Here is a 17,592-nt window from a genome sequence, read left to right on the forward strand (position 1 = left end):
AAGCTTCCTCCAGCATGTCCCACAACATCGTATGCAACCTTGAATGGCAATGCCACCAATTTTTCAAGAATACAACAAAGCTCTTCTCAGCCTCAAACCAAGAAAGGCTCCTGGACTAGACAACATTCCTCTAGTACTCCATCTTAATGGAGGCTTACATCTTAAAACAAGGCTCTTTTCTGTGATCTGAATCACATGGGAAACTAAAAAAGTACCTGCCAACATGAAAAATTCTACCGTTGTCACCATCTTCAAAAATACCGACTCAAGTATCTGTGGTAACTACTCTGGCATATCTCTGCTGTCCATAGCAGGTAAAATATTTGCCGGGATACTGTTGAATCGACTTCAGATTATCTCTGAAAAGATACTTCCTGAATCACAGTGTGGGGTTTGCACATCCAGGGGCATCACTGACATAATCTTCTGCACTAGACAGTTGCAGGAGAAATGCACAGAACAACGGAAACCCTTGTTTTTTTTGTTTTATGGCCTGGAAAAGGCCTTTGATGCTGTGCCTAGAGATGCTATGTGAACGGTTTTAAGTCAGTTAGGATGCCCTGAACATTTTGTAGGACTTGTCCAGGCACTCCACAATAGTATGGTAGGTCAGCTTCTCTATCAAAACAATGTCTCAGAAGAATTTCCAATTACTAATGGGCTAAAGCAAGGCTGTGTGCTTGCACCTACATATTTTGCATTGTACCTGACAGCTATGCTCTATGAGACATCTGCCAACAACACAGGTGTAGAAATTAGTTACCAGTTTGATGGAGGTATTTTTACTCAGGCTAGACTCTGCTCTAAAAGATTAACCCATCTCACCCAAGTAACAGAATTGCAATGTGCAAATGACAATGCTTCTCCCGCTCGTTTTCCCAAGGAACTGCAAATGTCTTGATTGCTTTCAAACAACTTGTGACCACTTTAGTCTGACTATCAACATTCAGAAAACTAAAGATCTTGCACAACCTGCTCGTTGAACCAGTTTGCAAGACTTCAACGTCACCCTCTCAGATACATCTCTGGAACAAGTAGACTACTTTTCCTACCTTGGGAGTATTCTGTCGACACACTGTACATCGGAGATGGACGTAGAAAACAGAATAGGAGCTGCTCATTGTGCATTTGAACATCTTTCCCGCAAAGTCTTTTCAAATAAAGATCTAAAAATATCCACTAAACTGATGGTACACCAAGCTGCTGTTGTCTCCAAGTATGGATGTGAAACATGGACTTCATACCGATGTTTTCACCAACAGAAGTTTAGGATCATCATGAATATGAAATGGGAGGATTATGTAATGAATGTTGCAGTTCTTGAAAGGACACAGATGAACAATATGGAAGCCTCCATCATTAGTCACCAGCTCAGATGGATTGGACATGTCCAACGCATGAGTGACAACAGAGTACCTCGGCAGTTACTGTACAGTGAACTCAGTTCTGGCAGGACGACTTGCGATGCCCCTCTGAAACGCTACAAGGAACAGCTCAAGAAGACCATAAAGATCACAAACATCGACCCCAGTACTTGGCACACACTTCCTAAAGATTGCCCTAGCTGGCATGCAAACCACTTCCCACTGCTGTCCAGCAGTTTGAAACAGTGTCGAAGACTGCAAACAGAGGCTCCTCTTAGAAGAAAACTTAGACAAACCTAACCACATCCAATCCTCTCTCTCAGGTGTACCAAATGTTGATGCATGTTCTATACAAGGATTGGCCTGTTGAGCCATCAAAGCCATCTGCACAAAGCAAACTAAACATGAACTGCAGGTGAAAAACGTATACTCAGATACGAGTAATGGCCGACAACGATGACATCAAGAACTCACACAGATATTCATCATTTAATTTTTTCAACCTGCTTATCGCAGATCTAGATGCAAGTAGATAGATGCGAGGAATTGATGTTACTTTATGCAAAGAACTTTTAAATAGTTAAACCTAATGGAGAAATAAACATGACAAAAATCTAACTGAGTGAGGAAATAATGCATTCATGATGGTTTTAATTTAAAAGGATAGAAAGGAATATTTCCAAGAATGTATTCATCCACTTGAAGCCAATTCCAATAAATTACAGTTTGTATTCCTAAACAAATCAAATGCTTAATGTTCATCATACGGTTATTATGCAATAAAAATATACTATAATCCTGAATCTTAAACAAATAGCATGCTAACTACAGTAAATAGTTCAAGTACCTTACCATCCATCATGAGTTTCAGCGACTCATACTTCTGCAATAGTTTTTGGTATTGTAATTGAATTTCCTCATTCTGCTGGGTAAGATGTACATTTCTTTCTTCGAGGTTGTTACAATTGGAGGTAACCTACAATTGAAATTACAAAAATAAACAATCCACCTTAAATAATAATAATAATAATAATAATAATAATAATAATAATAATAATAATAATAATAATAATAATAATAATAATAATAATAATAATAATAATAATAATAATAATAATAATAATAATTTATCAACATCAAATCCTCGATTAAGCGTTTTATAGAAAATGTATCTCATGAAAGGACAGCTATAGCATACTTCCGGATTTTGGCGTTAACACCCCGTCATTGCAATAATTAGAGCAAGTCCTGTACTGGAAAAGCGATCGGTGAACTTGCATAAGAGACGATCTTAGCATTGCATTTGGGTGGTAATGTTCAGAGAATCCTCGGAAATCATAAATCAGAGGGTGCCCACAACAATTGGAAGAAGACAGAGTGCACTTACACAGCTCTACTTAAAGAGAGAATGAGTTTCGTCAAATGCTCGCACTTGTAAAACATCCACATTCTGTCCAGATTTAGATGATTATATTTTTAATTTTTTAGATTGTATCTCCGAGCAGGTTTCTGGCAATTTCCTCAGGGCACTGTATAGTCACTGGGCTTTCAGGCAAGAATCAAAACTGCTCCTTCATAACACAAATCTATTATTTTAATATCATATAAGATTATGTTATCGAGACCAGAACAGATGTTGCATCTTACAAATACAAAAAGCCATGGGAGGTCTTGGGATTGCCTATTACTGTTTTGGTCCTAATATAAGACTGGGAATTTTACATTTCTGTGTTAAAATGTCATGAAAACCGCAGTCGTTTCATTTGTGCACATTACATTTAAATAGTTTATATCTTTTCCAACTTGTACAGACTTGTGCAGCGAGCGCGCTTTTCAGCTGAGTTCAAGGTCACAAATAACCGTAATTTCTAAAGTTTTGATGATATATTTTCTCTTTCCAATTTGATTGTGATTAGTGACGGGCAGAATTGAATATAATACATCCGAGAACTTTTGAGAATCGATACTTACATTCGAAACCATAGTCCTGAGTTCAACATAACCTTTAAAAGTTGATGTAGGCCTAATTTACCGTTTCTAGATTTCCAGAAACTGACTACGAACTGTATACTGGAAACCAACTAACAACAGAACATTAAGAAAAGAAGGGATTATACCATCATGTTGGGTACTTTTGAATCTAATGTGCTTCATTTTATTAGATTTTTTGAAGTTTGGCTGATCAAAGTTGCTGAACTGAAAGAAGTTTTCACGAGAAACTGACAAAGTTTCCCCAGTAAAACTGAATGTAAAGTACGGTATCGAGATTTTTAACTCGTGTGCTGGTAATTAATGTTTGAAGCTGGCCCTGTAGTCTAGCTTGGCTGCCTCTCACCCGGAGGGCCCGGGTTCGATTCCTGGCCAGGTCAGAAATTTTTACCTGGATATGAGGGCTGGTTCCAGATCAACTCAGCCTGCATAATTACCTTTAATTGAAGAGCTGTCTAATGGTGAGATGACGACCCCGGTCTAGAAAGCCAGGCATAATGGCCGAGAGGATTTGTCACACTAACCATGAGTCACCTCCTAATCTGCAGGCCTTCGGATTGAACAGCGGTCGCTTAGCAGGCAAAAGGCCCATTGAGGATGTAGTTTGGTTTGGTTTGGTTTAGGAGTGTTTTTAAGATTATAACTATACATATTTCATTTTTGTGATGTTTAGCCAAATTGTTGATGGTTTTCATTCATTCTCGGATTTTCCGTTTTCCCGTGTTGTACGTTTCTTTTTCGTGGTCCCTCCAAAAACAGAGAATTGAGGTTCCACTGTATTATATATTTAACACATTAAACATTTGCTTAAAAACCAAGACCGATTTAAATTACTTTAAGAAGGCAACAATGCAAGACAGTGGAGAAGAGTGCAGAGACAAACACATTCAGAATTATCACAAGGTAAAATGATAGACCCACATCCAACCAGTGTACTTTGGATTCCAAGCCTAATTACTAGTGTCTTTCCATATCTGACTACATTATATAACTAATACACAGAAAAAGATTTCGTAATAACTGAATAAAAAGATACAAGCCTAATAGCACGTACCTGTAATTTTTCATTTGTTAAAGCACATAATTCAGTTTGTAGAGACTCGGTTAGTTTCTTCTCATTTAGTTCCTTTTCTTCAACAAACAGAAAAGAGACATATCTACATTAGAATGATGCACTTAAAATCACTTTAATTAGCTAGAAGTACTTTCTTAATCAGACTTAAACAAGTGAGTAAATCAAAATTTACACGCTAAATTTAAATCTATAATTTATTTTCATGCAATACCCCAGATTTAAATCTATAATTTGTTTTCATGCAATGCAAAGCTTATATGTATTAACATAACTAACAAAACTGAAAAGGATTTCATTTCTTCTTTCTTTAAGGGGGGATGTAACCCAAAAAGCATGAATATATTAAAATAATGTATGTGATCTCAGTTTTAATCATAACTCTTTTAAAATTTTATGTGCATAACAAGTACACAATACACTATTTAAAATTAAATGTTAAATAAAAAATATTGCACAAGTTTATCAAAATCTTCGACTTTTTTTTTTTAATTTGAAAAAACATGTTCCTTTTCCTCTGTGACCCATGGAGCAATTCCTTTGGTTTTCATGTTGTTATCTTATGTCCCCTTGATAAGTCCTGACCACTTTCCCCTTTGATGTAAGATGTATATTTTTTTAAATTAATAATTTTTTTTAATTTTGGGCTGTTTTTGCACTCTAATTTAGAGTGGGTTATGAACCATATATCAACTGGTAAGGTTCTTTTTAAATCGATTTCAGAGGACATTCGAGAGGCATGCATTAAAATGAAGCCCTGAAAATTTCATGCATTTGCACTGGGTAGTTTCTGAGAAAAAGGAACATAAAAGCTTGAAAATTTAAGTTATGAAAAAAAGCATTTGAAGTTGTCTCTTACTTCTAAAACACAATCATCTTTCTACAGATGGTAGAAAGCCTCAGTGTCCACCATATGCATATTCCTCGTTGTCTTCCTGGCTCTTCCTTTTAGATCTTCTGCCCAGTCTTGCTTTCTGTTGCAGTTTCCGTATGTTTGACTCTGCTTTCGCTATCCGCCTTTGATCAATGTCGTGCAAGATTTTTATTGTGTGTACTCCTGGCTCTAGTCCAGCCTTCTGCAACACCTGAATCCTACCATGATTCCCTTCATTATACCAGAGTACAGCATCATATACAGCAATGTTCAACACATTTAAGCCACAAAATGTGATTTTAGCACATCTGATCCATACTAAATTGTTGAAACTTTCATTAGTATGTTGCGTTTTGCCATATTTTGCGATACTAGAGCCATCTGGATAAAAGAAAATGTACTTCACAACTTCAGGAAATGGCTCAATAAGTGATAGGATTGAATGTATAGATTCCATGAAGCGTTGAATCAATTTTGACATAAAAGGTGGCTTGGAAGTACCTACGCACCGATACATTATTTATTTAATTTTCATTAGCTTCCAGTTCCTATATCATTTTCAAATGTTCACACATTGAAGAAAACATAATAAGCAACATAAAACAACAACAAAAAAACAATGTTTTAAAATTTTGACCTCAATCGACTACATCCCCCCTTAAATCACCATCTTAAATATTAAGCAATAAAGAACATTACAATCACAAAAAGGACTTCAAAAAACCTACCTTCCATCGTAAGCTTCAGTGAGTCATACATCTTTGTCAGTATTTGATATTTTGCAAGAATATCTTCATTTTGCTGAACAAGATCCATATTTCTTTGTTCAAGAGTACTAATGGCCTACAAATGAATAAACATAAATATATATCATTCAGGAACAGTAAACAAAAAAAAATATATATACTCTCTTAGAATTGTAAAATATCCTAGTTAAAGGTCTAACATATTTTTTAAATCTATCTTTGGCTTATCTCTGATATTTTTAGGGTTGCCAGAACCACCCTGGCTCATTATCCTTTCTTATAATATGTAATTTCTCTCTCTCTCTCACACACACACACACACACACAATATATATATAAAATACTTCCGTATTATATGAAATAATATACATAAACTCGATTAAATGTGGACTATGAGGATGTCAAGTTACAAAAATGTTGACTCTTAAAAGAACTCCTGGAAGGGTTAATAAAACTCATTTCAGTTTTTATTAAAATTCTGAAAAATTTTAATGTGTAGAGCCCAAGATAGAATAAAAAGAAATCTAAAATAATTTATCTAAAAAATAAAACACATGTACATGAAAATTTTAGTCTTTCTTGGAGAAAAATCTGGTGATGATGTTTTGTCTGTCACGCTCACTGCTGCTTTTGGCAGTTTCAACACTCAGACATAATGTCGGAGGAAGAAAACATCCAAGGCAGACGTGCCTTGCTCCTTGAAATAACGCACCAATCCTGCAGCAGCCTTCAGTACTTCACTGTGTACCAATTCCATTGTCATTCACCTCCTCGTGCTGTGATTTCTCCTCATCTTTCTCTTCCATACAACTATTTGACCGCAGCCTAGTAATTCACCATTTCCCTCCATTTTTTGTAACGTTATGTATTAGCCTACAGTATGTTCCAACAATTACTGCCCCTAGTCACACAATCAGACTAATTTCATTATTTATCTGCTATGGAAATTTTTTCATTTAAACTTCTGTAGATGTACAGTTTTATGGAATGTCGAGTTACCAAAAAATCAAGTTTCTAGGCCTCTATTGTACTATGAAATCCTGAAGATTTTGGGTTTATGATTGGAGGAAAAATGTTTGTTCCCTCCAGACATACCTTTGCAAGTAATGAAAAGGAACAAACACGTATCAAATCAGGTCATGGATGGATACCGTATTTCTCCAAATACAAGACAACCCTGAATGCAAGACGAACACCACTTTTTCCTTCAAAACAATTTAATCAGGCTTAAAAAATACTTTGTGAAATCATATGAATGCCTTTCTTGTACAGTACGCATTTTTAGACTATTTTTGTCTTCATGCCAGCGCCGAACATTAGTCTTCAGTTATGCCGTATTTTCTTGCGTCTGCACAATTATTCTTTATTCCCACAAGTTTAATAACCATTAACTTAAAATTGGCATCATAATATTGAAAAGAGAACCATTGAAAATTTGCCAGCAATACCTGTTCCACATGTTTCTACAACACGACGATCCATCAGAAAATTATTCGTGCTGTTTATAAAATTGTTATTGATACTAAACATCACATACAACTGGCTGCTGCTAGATGCAAGTCTCGCCAGCCAGCTTCAGCCAACTTCAGTGGCTTGCAATGTATAATAAAGGCACAGGCTTTGAAGGTCAACGAGTTTATTGCGGCATGGTATGTCCATTCTGCCCTTGCATTTTTCATGCACATACCTCACAATTTCATCTTCAACTTCTTTAAAGCATCCTTGCTGTGGGCCACTCAATGAATTTTTGTACAGTACGCATTTTTAAGATATCTTTGTCTTCATGCTATTGTGGAACATTGGCTTTAATTATGCCGTATTTTCTTGCGGCTGCACAATTATTCTTCATTTCCGTGTGTTTAATAAAAATGAACATAATACTGGGATCATAATATCGATGAGTACCCGTTGAATACTCGCCAGCAATACCTATTCCACACATCTCTACAATACGACAATCCATCACTAAAATATTCCTACTGTCTACAGAACTGTTGATTTTACTAAGCATCAGGTATAGTAGAGGCGTTTTAACTTGGCCACTGAGTAGCCGTGGCCTTTCTAAGAATTTGAAAGCTCGCATGTTTTGATGCCATTCTGCGGATTTGAGAAAAGTTTTTGTAGAGAAAAACAGAATGTCATTCTCTCGTCTCTATTTCCCGAGAACCAGTTACGTTTTTTATGAGCATGATATACACACATAATGAAGAAATGGTTTAAAATATGCTTCCATAGGTGCTATTAAAGGACCAAGAAAAGTATTTTACAAGAACTTGCTATAAGCAGCCGAGTTTACTTCAAACCACAAAACCAAGAGGCAAATTATGAAAATGAAATATGTGATAGCACCTACCTGTAATTCTTCTTGCTTTGACTCTGTCAGCTGCCCTTGTGGCGACTCCAAAGATGGCTTCTCATCCTTTTCTTAAAAAAAACAAAACAGTAATATATATATATATATTTATTTTTTGCTAGTGGCTTTACATCTCACCAACACAGATAAGTCTTATGGTGACGATGGGATAGGAAAGGCCTAGGAGTTGGAAGAAAGCGGCCGTGGCCTTAATTAAGGTACAGCCCCAGCATTTGCCTGGTGTGAAAATGGGAAACCACGGAAAATCATCTTCAGGGCTGCTGATAGTGGGATTCGAACCCACTATCTCCCGGATGCAAGCTCACAGCCGTGCGTCTCTAACCGCACAGCCAACTCGCCCAGTAAAATAGTAATAATAACATACACCTACACATCAGTACACAAAGAAAACTCGGTAGACAGTACCTAAATAGGAATAAAATTCCCTAATTTTTCACATTCTTTGCTTTTTATGATGTGCTTCCCAGCTAATACATGATATTTATTGTAAAAATGTAATTTCTATAACAATTTAATTAAAATTGCTACAAAATACATGAACACTGGCCAATGTGGTCATTAAGTAAATGTATAAAATCAAGATTTCAAGTTTGATATTAAACTGGCTTATCAGGCAACCCACTATAAATAGAATATCTGGAACTGCAGCCTAATTATGTAAGTTTTTCTGTGGCAAATGCTTTAATTTAAAATGCAAATTCTGATATATTCTCCAGTTTGCAACACCACATATTTCCATACACTGAGAATACCATATCCTGTATAACATACACAAACACTCCTAGAAGAGGAAATTATGATTATTATTTAGTCCCGCAGGAGTTCTGTTATGTGGCAATAAATCTACAGACAACATGAGGCTGACGTATTTGAGCACCTCCAAATACCACCGGACTGAGCCAGGATCGAACCTGTTAAGTTGGGGTCAGAAGTGCCTCAACTATCTGAGCCACTCAGCCTGGCATAATGAGTACTGAATAGAGTAGAAGGTATGCTAGATCAATATTTAGGAAAATATCAAGCAGGCCTCCGGAAAGGTAGAATATGGATGGAACAAATCTTCAACCTAAAGAGTATCATAAAATACAAGATGCTGGGGCAGAACAAATATGTGGCAGTTTTTGTGGTTTTCAGAAAGGCATATGACTCCACTGACAGGAAACCCTTGATGGGAGTTCTACAGGAGTTTGGATTAGACAACAATACAAGAAATTGAAATCAGGCAGACAATCAGCAACACTTACTCCAAAATAAAGTTCGGGAGGGAGATCTCTGGACACTTTGAAATCAAAACTGGTGTAAGAAAAGGAGATGGACTCTCACCAATCATATTCAACTGTGTTCTGGAAAAAGTCGTTAGGGAATGGAAGAAGAGAGTTCCTAACAAAGAGTTTCAAGATTGGGAGAGGTAAGGAGAGTATGGGTGTACATTGTTTGGCATTCACTGTTGATATAGTAACAACAACAGCTAAGAAAAGGATTGAAGAACTCCAGATGATAGCAAAGAAAGCTAGGCTTCAAATTCCTTTTCAAAAGGTTGCGTTCATGACCAAAATTAAAGAGGCCCCCCTCAGTTGTTGAAGTTGGGAGATGGGGAAAAAAAATAGAGAGAGTTAAGAGCTTTACGTATTTGTGAGAAGCTTTAAAAGAGAATGAGTTGGAAAATAATGCCATTAAGGAGCAGGTGAGACAAATGGAAATGACATTTCGACAGACAACGATCATCTACAACAAAAAGGTTCTAAAGGGGCTAAATTGAGGCATCAAGGTAATGTTGTTAAACTCGAGAGCTTGCATGCAGCAAAAACATTGGATATGATTGGAAAAGGTGGGCTTGAAGATATCCAGAAAAGAGAAAGAAAAATGCTAAGAAAAATTCTAGGTCCAAATGTTATAAAAAATATAAAAAATAGAACGAGGAGACACATATCTAACAAAGAATTACATCAAAGAACAGAAAGAGTTGTTGAATTGATGGGGAAGAGAAGGTTACAGTACTATGGACACTTGTTGAGGATGGACAGTAACAGATTGATGATGATGATGATGATGATGACGATGCTTGTTATTTAAAGGGGCCTAACCTCTAGATCATCGGACCCTAATGGTATGAAATGAGATGAAATCTAATGATAATTTAAAAGTCCAAAATCATCCACTGAGCAGAATTCAAAACATGATGACGAAGAATGAATGGATGAATATGAACACCATAGGTTTGTGTTGCCTGGAAGTGGCATCGCAATGTGAGGAACACCATAGGTCTGCATTACATGTGCGACATACATTACTTGCGAGTAGTACCATAATGTGTGGAAAACCGCGAGTCTATGCTACTTTTGATTAGTACCGCAACATAACAAATACCCTGGTTCTACTTTACTAGCTAGTACGTCGCACATGTAATGCAGACCTATGGTGTTCCTCACATTGTGGCGCCACTTCCAGGCAACACAAACCTATGGTGTTCCTCACATAGTTGTATTAATCACAGGGACTCATACTATCTTGTGGTGTTCCTCACATACTGGGTGGTAATCATAGGCAACGCAGACCTACGATGTCGCTCATATAGTGGTACTAATCACAGGCAACGCCCAGACCTGTGATGTTTCTCACATAATGGTACTAATTACAGGCAACGTAAGCCCGTGGTGTTCCTATGTAGCGGTACTAATCACGGGTACTGTAAACCCCATCCTGATTCACACTCTGTTGGATACATGAATAAGAACTATCCAACACGAATATGTAAACACTTGATATGTTTCTTTCTGACATGTGTGCTATTTATGTCATGTATGCACGGGTACAGTGAAAGATATAGGCTGTCTACCATTTCTAAAGATGTGATGAGAGTATTAAAAGGTGTGAAACAGACTAGAGAACAAATATGAAAACCTTTTCCACTGGGGCTATTTAAATAAAAATACTGTATTAAAAGGTGTGGAGACTCCGTGGCTCAGGCGGCAGCGCACCAGACTCTCACCGCTGGGTTCCGTAGTTCAAATCCCGGTCAGTCCATGTGAGATTTGTGCTGGACAAAGCAAAGGTGTAACAGGTTTTTTCTCCGGTTACTCCAGTTTTCCCTGTCATATTTCATTCCAGCAACACTCTCCAATGTCATTTCATCTGCCATTCATTAATCATTGCCCCAGAGGAGTGCGGCAGACTTTGGCAGCCGGCACAATTTCTACCCTCGCCGCTAGATGGGGGCTTCATTCAATCCATTCCTGACCCGGTTGAATGACTGGAAACAGGCTGTGGATTATCAGTGTATTAAAAGGTGTTTGCAGTGGAGCCCCATAAGAGTATGAGCGCATTATTGCAGATCACACACTAAAACAAATGTCAGCTGAAGCCTTATATTTTGGACCAGTGGGTTAAACATTGTTTCCTGGTCACACTCTATGACCATTAATTTGGAGGTTAAACTCGGCCATGTGCAAGAGAAATGACTCTGACCGTCATCTCGAATGCGACAACACTTCAATCGACTCAAGTCGAAACTCAAAGGTGCGAGTTTCAAAATACGCAACACAGTTGAAAGATGCGAATGCCTGCCCACTTCCTGGATTTTGTCCTCATTAGTAAGCTATTTCATGACTTTTTCAGTATCTATAACTGGGCTACCACAAGACAAATATGCTGTCCTAATCCTTACGTAGTCTTATCATGGGTTATGAATTTCATTATGGTCTGTATTGACAATTGATCACTATCATAGGTTCATCTATGCAGATGGGGAATGCCAACTCCCAGATCAACTGAGGAACATTTGGTTGCTGCAGGAGCGACGACATACTTCAGCACCAACAGCAACATTTTTGAAGTGTCATTTGATTTCAATTTTGGAATTGTTCGGACTTCATCAATGTTTTAAAATTTGGATTGTAAATTGAGACATACTAGATTGTTTAATAGATTGTTTAATTTATTAATTGTTGTATGTGAGCATTTATTTTTCCAATTGGATCGTGGATGAAGATGGGGTCGAAACTAGTCCCAATTATATAGACACTATACAAGTTAAAGGTATTGAATAGGTGGATTGTTCTCTACCCTTTGATAGTAGTATTATCACGCAACGAATATTCACTACCCTTCACTGTGCCACTCAACACAGAATAAATTTCTAACTTTGGAATGAAATGCAAAAAAACAAACACAAACAGGCTTACTGGGTTATTCAGCAATATCAATGAAAACCAGAAAGCAAAACTGAATTTTCCTGAGGCTAACGGCTTGCTTCCCGAAGCTGTAATTTACTCTCTAAATTTTCAGAATATAAGGCCATTTTCTGTTTTCATAAAACTTTCCCCGACCTAGCTCCGTATTGGAAATCATGTTCCTTTCACAAGGGATGACAAAGAAGAATTTCAGGGCTGGGAAAACTGTGATCGTACTGAGCGGTAATAATGATTTGTGATGCGCTAAGTGAGGTATGTTTACACAGATTTAATATGACGTGAATCGGGACTTCGAATTTACGAAATGCTAAACGAGAAATCGCCTTAATGAGGAATGCACTACGAGGTTTCATTGGATTTTCTCGCGTCTGGTTACATTTCAGAAAGGCTATTCCCGAGTAATTTATGGCGAAACGGCTATTATCACTCTACTGGTGTTTGGAATATGTTTTTATGATACATATGAGGTTAAGTTAGGTTAGGTGACACTGTTTGAATAAGAAAACTGAAACGTTTGCCACTGAAGCCAATGAAGTGATACAAATCAAATTTTTCAGAATGAAACTGAACATACACATTCACGTTGTCTCGGAATTAGAAAAATAACTTACGAGTAAGCCGTAGTATGGAAATCTGTGAAAAAGGAAGTTTTGAACAAATGGATTGCCGTTCCATACCTATTTTAATGTGTGTGGGTTTTTCCCCAACTTTTACAAAAATTCGGACATAACGTTATGAATTCTTGCTATAACGGACTTCTTCTGTTTTTTGGTTCTTCTTCTAGGTTGAACCATGTTGTTTTCTGTAGTACGGAATGTATAGAAAACAGCAACAAAGTCCAACCTGGAAGAAGAATCAAATAATTCCTTTTTTATTGGCCTATTTATGGTTTTTACTCCATAGGAGTCCAGTAACCTCCTTGTTCTGTTAGATATTTTCCCAATGTTATGCAGAAAGGCTTCAGTTGCCGACCGCTTTTTTTTTTTTTTTTCTCCCTGTTTGCTGGACACCTGGAATGGAGTTCTCGCTGCATATCTTTATGGTGTATCCGTTAGTGCATGGGGTTCATGTTGAGGTGACTTAGCTCCTCGTTTAAGTGCCATAGATCACAAATTCTTCTCACATGGTCAGCCAGTGTTTCTAATCACTCCATATTTTTGTCGCAAGTTGTGGTTGGAAGTCTTTTGCAGACAGCAGTCTGTAGGGGTCGGCCTGCAGTACTCTGTGTGTCCCAAGTTTAAATCTGCTGTTCTCATTACCAGAACATTGAGGACCGAGTTTTTGTTGGCTTTCTATCTCGAAGATAAACTGAATATTTATACTGATTATTGTTTTTAAGAAAAACTAGCTTTCCCAAAAAATATAGATACATATTGAGTAACATGCGAATTACAGAAAAAATTAAAGTAACCTACCATTGAAGGGTTTCGGTGACTCATGCATCTTTGACAGTTCTTCATATTTTTTCAGAATTTCTTCATTTTGCTGGGTAAGATCCTTATTACGTTCTTCAAGACGTTCACAACTGTCGACGATCTTTGAAAAAAAAAGAAAAAATGTTCCACTCTATATCACTAACACAGACTCACATAATTCAAGAATAATCCGAGGGAACATTAAAAAACAGCATAGTTTTGGACAGAAATTATTTCTTTTTAATAACTGTGCTATGCTAATTCCAAAATATGAACCCAGCTTTCTTTTATAATTATTATTATTATTACAAGATATTAGAATCATTCCGCATAGATGGTTTTCACTTTACAAAGGTAAAATTATTATCCGCACACTTTATCTTGGTGGATTTGTGTACGGGGGTGAGGAGTAAGGAGGGAGCTGTCCCGGTATCGATAGTGCTACCTGGTGCTGCCAACTGAATGAAAATTAAATCTGAATTGAATCGAGAATATGATCGATCAATATGAAATTTCTAAACCGTTATCATCTTAAGCCAACAACTATGTCACATACACATTATATAACATTATAAAACATCTCTCGATGCGAATCTTGTTCCTAGCATGAATTCTATACTTTGGCTTTGTTGTGTAAACAACAACAGTACTAGTATAAAGTGTACGCCAGATGTCGCACAATGATGTGTAAGCGATTCATAGTTTGTGTTTCAAAGGTTGCCAGTACGAATCTCGAAGATCGCCGAGGTCGACCGATTCAGCACTAGGGTGTAAATGCACCAAGATAAAGTGTGCGGATAATAAGTGTATCTCCTAATTCAATACAATACAGTTCAATACAATACAATTCAATACAATCTACGCAGTGCATTTAGGAGATGATCAAGACAAATACTGTCCCCCACATACAGTTTGTCTTACATGTATTGCTGCTTTGAAAGACGTATCTGTTTCTTGTTTTAGTAAGAAATAACTAGTGCATTTAGAAGATGTGTAAATAATCCAAATGTATTTTGCTTCATTTGTAGCTCATTTTCTCCTAAAGACATATTACATTACTGTGTCATGCTTTTGGGCATGAAGTAAAATGATCAAGACAAATACTGTCCCCCACATACAGTTTGTCTTACATGCATTGCTGCTTTGAGATAATGGGACAGAGGGAAATGAAAGAAATAATCTTCTGGCTTTCCAATGGTGTAGAAAAACACAATGAATTACATAAATGATCATTACTTTTGTGTAGTAAAACATATGACACAACAGGAAAGGTATGAAAGAAATTGTTAACTCAAAATATTGAATATGTCCTACAATCTATACAGTCCCAACATTCATATCTAAACCATCCTTGTCTTACTGCCACCAATCATTTTTGGATTCAACAGCAGTGGCAGCAGTAAGGAAGACAATATTGCATACCTGACCACAGAAGAAAGAAAACCAGAGGTGTGTAATCATACAGAACTAAACAAGTAAATAGGCATCACAAAGGAACCACCACATATTTTGGATTTAGGATTGGAGAAAAAAATATTTGCTCACTCCAGACATAACTTTCTATTGGTATCAAAACAGGAAGAGTTCTCACCCTCTGAAGAATAAAACTACTGGGTAAAGAACTTGAGTAAAAAGGCATGAAAATAAAATCGTCCAAACTCTCCAACCTAATAGTACCAAGTCAGAAGAGCACAAGATATGACCAAGAGAAGTCCACTTGCACACCCTGGTGAATACATCATAAACATCATGTAGGCTTATGGATAATCCTCAAGAGATAAGTTAATTTTTATTTTTCTCTAAATCAGGAAAAAAAATTCTGATTTTAATGTTAAAGTTTGTATATTCTCACCAAAAATGTAAAGATTATGGATAGGAGGTTTTGCAAGTGGAAGTAAAATTTGGCAGTTTTTGCATCTGCATCGATGGCCATCTTCATCATGTTCTGATCTGCAAAACCTGTCAAATTTGACATCTACTTGCAAAACCTAATAGAGAGTTACAGCAGGTCTGACTTTTTCCCAGTCTACCATTTCACGTGTTATAAAATGCAAGCGGGTGAAATATAACAATATTTTGGAAGAAATAACTGAGGAGTGACAACCAAATTAAATAAATGAATATAAAATATTTAATATGAAGTATTTAGTTTTGTCCATGTTGAAATGAACCCCTCTTCTCTTGAGGTTACCATATAATTATCTGAACACATTAAGCAATTTAGCTCCTACTTGAGATGAACTCTGAAGGAATTCTAAAATTCTAAAAGTAAAAGTTTAGAAAAGAAACTAACAACATAAACTCTTTTCATGGTGCAAATATCATGATGACCTGTTGCTTTAAGAATGCAAAACTTTTGCAATCATAATGACCAAAATATTACTTAAAAAGCTGTAGTCAAAGATTTGAAAAGAAAGATAAAATACACAGGTAGTTAAACAATGCAGAAGTAATGAATCCGAGAACGTTTGTTATTGTAACAGTCTATTCTTCATTTTAAAAACATACTGACAACATTCAAAACAATCAAGTAATCTCAATGTCTTCAGCTACCATCATATCAAACCCTTCTCCATCCTCATTATCTTCACTGTGAAGGAGGTGGTCCTATTCCTTGAAAAGGTCCAGAAAGAACTTGAGCTTTTCCAGCTCCTCCCAGTTGTCTCCATAGTGTTTTCTGAGTAATGTTTTGATGTCATTCAATTCTTGGCTCTTCAGGGCGATGCCCTTGGGGACGGAATTAGAAGAAGTTAGTTCCAAATAAACTTCACTCTTTGTTTACGCTCTTCGGCTGTCCAGATTGGGAATTGTAAAATTATCTTCCTTTAATGAAGCAGAGAGACTAAGTTTCTTAACTTTTTTTTTTGCTATTTGCTTTACGTCACACTGACACACCAGCCTGGTGTGAAAATGGGAAACCATGGTAAACCATCTTCAGGGCTGCCGACTGTGGGGTTCGAACTCACTATCTTCCGGATGCAAGCTCACAGCTGCGCACCCCTAAACACACGGCCAACTCGCCCGGTCTTAACTTTTCGAAACTGAAAATACCACTGTCTGGTTTCCTTCAAGGTACTGTCTGACCAGCATTTCCAGTTTCAAACAATACATTCGTCTCCTAGATTAATAACTATAACAGGTATCAGGATGCTTTACGTGCTGTTATCACAGTGTTGGAAAGAAAAGAAAGGGAAAACTTAGCAGGCTTTGTACATGTATCCTAACGAGTGGCCATGTTGCTTATGTAATGTAGCGGGTTTTGTATTCGCATCCATGTCAATTTCAGCAGACTTTGCAAGTTGATGGAACTTTCTTTTGGCTATTTAAAGCTATTTTATCAGGGTTTGTAAATTGAAAATTTCACAACCATGTAGAGCACTGAGAGCTTTCTTTTCGTATCAATCCCTCCAATTCATTTTTTAAAAACTTTGCATGGTTTGCAAGTGGACGACTCAAATACAAAGCGAGGAGTTTGGCAATAGCCTTGGAAATAATACCACACTCAACTGAAGATTCATGTTAACAAACTGCTATCTTGTACTTGCTGAGAGAAAAAGTAAAGACAGAT

The 17,592-nt window shown here is 36.9% G+C and overlaps 1 protein-coding gene across 3 annotated transcripts in view; it reads right to left on the minus strand.

The window, feature by feature from the left end:
• Positions 1 to 17,592, minus strand: part of LOC136857544 (thyroid receptor-interacting protein 11) — a 533,154-nt gene that overhangs the window by 168,723 nt on the left and 346,839 nt on the right. For all 3 annotated transcript variants that reach the window (XM_067136282.2, XM_067136281.2, XM_067136283.2), the window contains 5 exons: positions 14,025 to 14,145; positions 8,399 to 8,469; positions 6,028 to 6,142; positions 4,408 to 4,484; positions 2,217 to 2,340 (listed from right to left, as the gene is read on the minus strand). In XM_067136282.2, the coding sequence (XP_066992383.2) occupies positions 2,217 to 2,340; positions 4,408 to 4,484; positions 6,028 to 6,142; positions 8,399 to 8,469; positions 14,025 to 14,145 (508 nt within the window). The remainder of the gene's footprint in view (positions 1 to 2,216; positions 2,341 to 4,407; positions 4,485 to 6,027; positions 6,143 to 8,398; positions 8,470 to 14,024; positions 14,146 to 17,592) is intronic.

Source organism: Anabrus simplex, chromosome 1 (assembly GCF_040414725.1).
Source record: "Anabrus simplex isolate iqAnaSimp1 chromosome 1, ASM4041472v1, whole genome shotgun sequence".
NCBI classification, from domain to species: domain Eukaryota; kingdom Metazoa; phylum Arthropoda; class Insecta; order Orthoptera; family Tettigoniidae; genus Anabrus; species Anabrus simplex.